The sequence below is a fragment of the Littorina saxatilis genome, linkage group LG13, assembly GCF_037325665.1.
Source record: "Littorina saxatilis isolate snail1 linkage group LG13, US_GU_Lsax_2.0, whole genome shotgun sequence".
NCBI lineage: Eukaryota > Metazoa > Mollusca > Gastropoda > Littorinimorpha > Littorinidae > Littorina > Littorina saxatilis.
Genome location: NC_090257.1, coordinates 38,122,790 through 38,127,789, shown reverse-complemented (window position 1 = coordinate 38,127,789; position 5,000 = coordinate 38,122,790). Strand labels below are relative to the sequence as shown.

Sequence of the window (5,000 nt, the reverse complement as noted above, 5' to 3'; positions counted from 1 at the left end):
AACAAGGCAGTGGCTAACGTGTTTGTCGTGGCGGCAGAGGTCTCAAAACTTATCACCTATCTCCAGACCAACAATGGCCTCAACCTGGGCAAAGTGCATCTGATTGGTCACAGCCTGGGCGCGCAGATTTCTGGGAACGTTGGCACTAAGCTTCACAGCGCCGTTGGTAGGATTTCTGGTGAGGTTAAGCGTTTCCTTCGTTTGATTTATTTATTTATTTATTTATTTATTTATTTATTTATTTTATTTAAGTATTTATGTATTTGTTTATGTATTTATTATCTTTTTTTGATTATTATTATTTAATGTTTAGTTATCCTAGAGAGAGAGAGAGAGAGAGAAAGAGACAGAGACAAAGCGAGAGAGACAGAGAGACAGAGAGACAGAGACAGAGACAGACAGACAGAGCCAGAGACAGACAGACAGACAGACAGACAGATGATAAATGTGTATCGTGTTTAATCATCACTACCAGGTCTGGACCCGGCAGAGCCATTCTTCAAGGACATGGCCAACACCATGCGACTCAACAAGGACGACGCCAAGTTCGTCGACATCATTCACTCGGATGGTGAACCCTTCAACGGCGTTCAAGGTACGTTGTACCCACGTACACTTTTTTCTTTGTCATTTAATTTCTTTAACTATGTTCTCTCAATGCTGGGAAATTCGGGTCGCTTTCTCCTAGTGGAAAGCTAGCAGCAACAAGAGTCGCGTTACCCAGGTTTATGCGTGTCTAGGTGAAACCAACCACCTGCACTTTTGGCCGAACGACCGAGGTCTCTTACGTGCCAAAGGTAGTGACACGGGGATGGGGCATGGATACCGTCTCTGAGTCTGCACATGCAGTTGACCCGTGTCCGTCCCTGCAGGGGTTCGAACCTGCGACCTTGGGATCACAAGTCCAGCGCTCTACCCACTGAGCTACCCGGCCTCCTATTTACACATTTTTATGCTGAAACAATCTTAGTAAAAGATATACAAATAACAATGCCGCATACACTCAATTGGGTCAATGGAGCACAACAAGTTAAGATTATAAACGTGATTTTAAAAAACAATAAAAAGTCTCAGACGAATACAACGTATGTGAAAAAGATAAGGGGATTTGAAAGAAAAAAAGAAGAGGAAATTATAGCAACACACACACATAGGAACACACACACACACACACACACACACACACACACACACACACACACACACACACACACACACACACACACACACACACACACACACACACACTGACACACACACACACACGTGTGTCGTTCCCATCTATAAATCAATTTTTGATAGGAGCAATGTAAAATAAAAATGATTTGCTTTATGTGCATTTTGTCTTTGCTGTATATGTTTATGTGCATAATTATAGGCATTAACATACATTTTCGCTTTCAGAGACCCATTCAGAGACACCATACAGTACTTTGCAAACGCTTAATTACATAGCAGAAATCAAGGGTTTGGCTTGTTTGTTTTAAGTTTCTTAGTTTGTTTTTTGTTTTGCTTTAGTTTTGAATTATAATCTATTGTGCGAGGAGTAGATTATGACTTTGTCCAAACACGCGTTTTATCTGTAGGTCTGAGTTTGTGGGTGTATTATTGGGTCTATAAAGAAAACAGCAAACTCTTCTTGATCTTTTTTTTTATTTTAAATATTTAACTAGTAGTTCAGACAATACTGTGGCTCAGATAAAAAAAAAAGGCACTGTTAAACATGATGGGCGGATTGGCATTGGTTTGACCTATGTTTGACGTATTTACATAAAAGGTCGAGTAAAATACTTCAAAATAAAGACAGACCGGCAGACAGACAAATAGACAAACAGACACACAGACAGACACACAGACACACAGACACACATGTAGGCAGACAGACAGAGAAGACAGGTAGGCAGGAAGACAGACAGACATTCAGACAGACAGCCAACCAGCCAGCCAACCAGCCACACGGTGCTTACCTGTCAACACGTAAAATACACTTGGGTATAGATATGCAGTAGCCTGAAAAGGAATATATGTGACCCTCCACCACGAAATGAGTCGCATGTCACCTCGCGCGGTTCTGCGCTAGGCTCAAAATAAGTCCGGGGAGTGTCTGGTAACAGCGTGAGGGTCACCTTAGTCACAGGCTTATAACTCTAACAGTTTTCGCTCTTTTCTAAAACGGTTTTCACCACTGGATAGAGCATAAAAAACTCTTTGGGAAAATGTAAAAATATGAAAATTATGCAAAGGGGACATGCGACTCATTTCGTGGTGGAGGGTCCCATATGCCATACTGTGGCGTTTCTTTTATGCATCTGATCGACTTTGTGGTGGACAGACATACACACGATAATGAGACAATCACACACAAGGAAATGACCTCAGTAAATTGTTGACTCCTCGATATATCGAGATGCCGAAAAACAAAGACGAAGGGAATTTGTAAAGTTGATGGCAGCTTTCCGACTTGACCTTTTCGGGATAAAACTAAAACCGTGGATCAAGACTCAGAAACCAAATCTTTAAAATACTAAGCCTTAAGCCTTGCATTCATTGGGCGAAGTCGCTTTCACGAAGCTCGAGCTCGGGCTAAACGAGGCATTGACGCTGAATTTTCGGTATAAAGACGTCGCGAAATCGACTTCGGGCACAGTCAAGAACAGCTTTAAAGCCCGTCCTTAACTGGGCGAAGTGGACTACGCGAAGTAAACTTCGCGAAGCTGGCCGCACGGAGCTTTAGCACTGAGTTTTCGGTAAAAAGACTTCGCGAAGTCTCGCGTAGCCGACTTCGGGCTCAATTAAGGACATGCTTTACGTAGTGAGTTCCTGTAGTCTTTCTCGTGTGAGTATGCTTACTGTATGTCTCTGGTTGCAGGCTACGGTTTGATCACAGCCCTTGGCCACGTCGACTTCTACCCTAACGGTGGGTACGACCAGCCCGGCTGCTCCGATAGCTTCTTCCAGGGGCTGGCTGGCATTTTTGGAGGTTCGTGTTATTTGATTTTATGTTGAAATGGTCGAGCTATTGGGTGGAAGGTGGTTGGGGAAACAGCAGTTGTAACTTAAACAACCAGTTGGTTTCAACGCGTGCTGTGCCAAATTGAATGCACCATTGATAACAGTGAGCGACACTAATGCTCACTGAATGTACAATCAAGGGTTCCTTTGTGTTGTCTTTGTAACGAAATAGATTATATTGAACACTTTTTGGGGAAATGTAGAAAAAAGAAGTTATTTTGGAAACATGTTATTAGATGTATTTTTGTTAATACGAAAGAAAATGTTATATTAACAGAACATGATGTATTGTTTGGTTATTTACCAGGGAATGCATACCCCAACAAACAAAATTATAAATCATATTTTGTTGATAGCAAAAATGTGTATCAGTAAGTTTAGATATGGTAAGCCTATTGATTTAAATGCTATGTTTAATTGCGAATAGGGATAAGACGTTTGAGTATTTTGTAAAAAAAAAATCAAAAAAATCAAAAAATCAATGGTTCTTTAATTGTCCTTGCCATGGCGAAATGCGAATTCAACTGGTTGTATGCAACACAATTCAAGTGTAGTATGTATAGATATTAGTTCAAACAACCAAGGGCGCCACATGCAGCAGCATCCGGCAAGTTGTTTTCAACTTCGAACTGTCAGAAGACAAGCTCCAACGATGTCGATGAAATAGCTGACTTGCAATCAGTTGTGATTGTTGAACGAGTACTGAATTAATATGTCTACTCACCGTCATGTCCACCTCAATCTACCCATTGCCCTTTCAGACTATGCGCGTTCAGACATGAGCTCGACTTGCTGAGCATAGCAATGTTATTTATCCAGAAGACCACCCAAAGCACCCATTCACCCATGCATCAACCCACCCATTTATGAATCCATCTCATTTTCCGTTACAGGCTTGCTGAGCATAGCAATATCATTTATCCAGAAGACCACCCAACCACCCATCCACCCATGCATCAACACACCCGTTTATGAATCCATCTCATGTTCCGTTACAGGCTTGCTGAGCATAGCAATGTTATTTATCCAGAAGACCACTCAAAGCACCCATCCACCCATGCATCAACACACCCGTTTATGAATCCATCTTATTTTTCGTTACAGGCTTGCTGAGCATAGCAATGTTATTTATCCAGAAGACCACCCAACCACCCACCCACCCATGCATCAACACACCCGTTTATGAATCCATCTCATGTTCCGTTACAGGCTTGCTGAGCATAGCAATATCATTTATCCAGAAGACCACCCAACCACCCATCCACCCATGCATCAACACACCCGTTTATGAATCCATCTCATGTTCCGTTACAGGCTTGCTGAGCATAGCAATATCATTTATCCAGAAGACCACCCAACCACCCATCCACCCATGCATCAACACACCCGTTTATGAATCCATCTCATGTTCCGTTACAGGCTTGCTGAGCATAGCAATATCATTTATCCAGAAGACCACCCAACCACCCATCCACCCAAGCATCAACCCACCCATTTATGAAACCATTTCATGTTCCGTTACAGGCCACGCGGGGTCAGACGCGAGTCTCGCTTGCAGCCATGGAAGGTCGCACCAGTTCTTCATCGAGTCCATCAATGAGAACAGTTGCAAGTTCCACGCCCACCCCTGCGCCAGTTGGGACGAGTACAGAAAGGGTACCTGCAAGAGTTGTCCTTCCGGCGGATGTCCAATTATGGGATACGAGGCTTCCACTTCCGCCAGGGGAAGCTTCTATCTTGCCACTACTATGACGAGCCCCTTCTGCGGTAAGTCATGTACGGTACTGTACAAATAAATACGTTGAATGACCCTAAAGTTCCCACTCACACCCACACCCACCCACACACGTACACACACACAATCACACAAACACACACACACACACACAAACACACACACACACACACACACACGCACACACACACACACGCGCGCGCGCACACGCACGCACGCACGCACGCACGCACGCACGCACGCACAAACACAA

At 43.4% G+C, this 5,000-nt stretch overlaps 1 protein-coding gene across 1 annotated transcript in view; it reads left to right on the top strand.

The window, feature by feature from the left end:
* The window catches only part of LOC138945669 (pancreatic lipase-related protein 2-like), a 10,987-nt gene that overhangs the window by 2,673 nt on the left and 3,314 nt on the right, over window positions 1–5,000 (top strand). The window contains exons 3-6 of the mRNA XM_070317159.1: window positions 1–178; window positions 476–595; window positions 2,870–2,980; window positions 4,537–4,779. The exon at window positions 1–178 is cut by the window's left edge and continues 54 nt beyond it. Coding sequence (XP_070173260.1) covers window positions 1–178; window positions 476–595; window positions 2,870–2,980; window positions 4,537–4,779 — 652 coding nt within the window. The remainder of the gene's footprint in view (window positions 179–475; window positions 596–2,869; window positions 2,981–4,536; window positions 4,780–5,000) is intronic.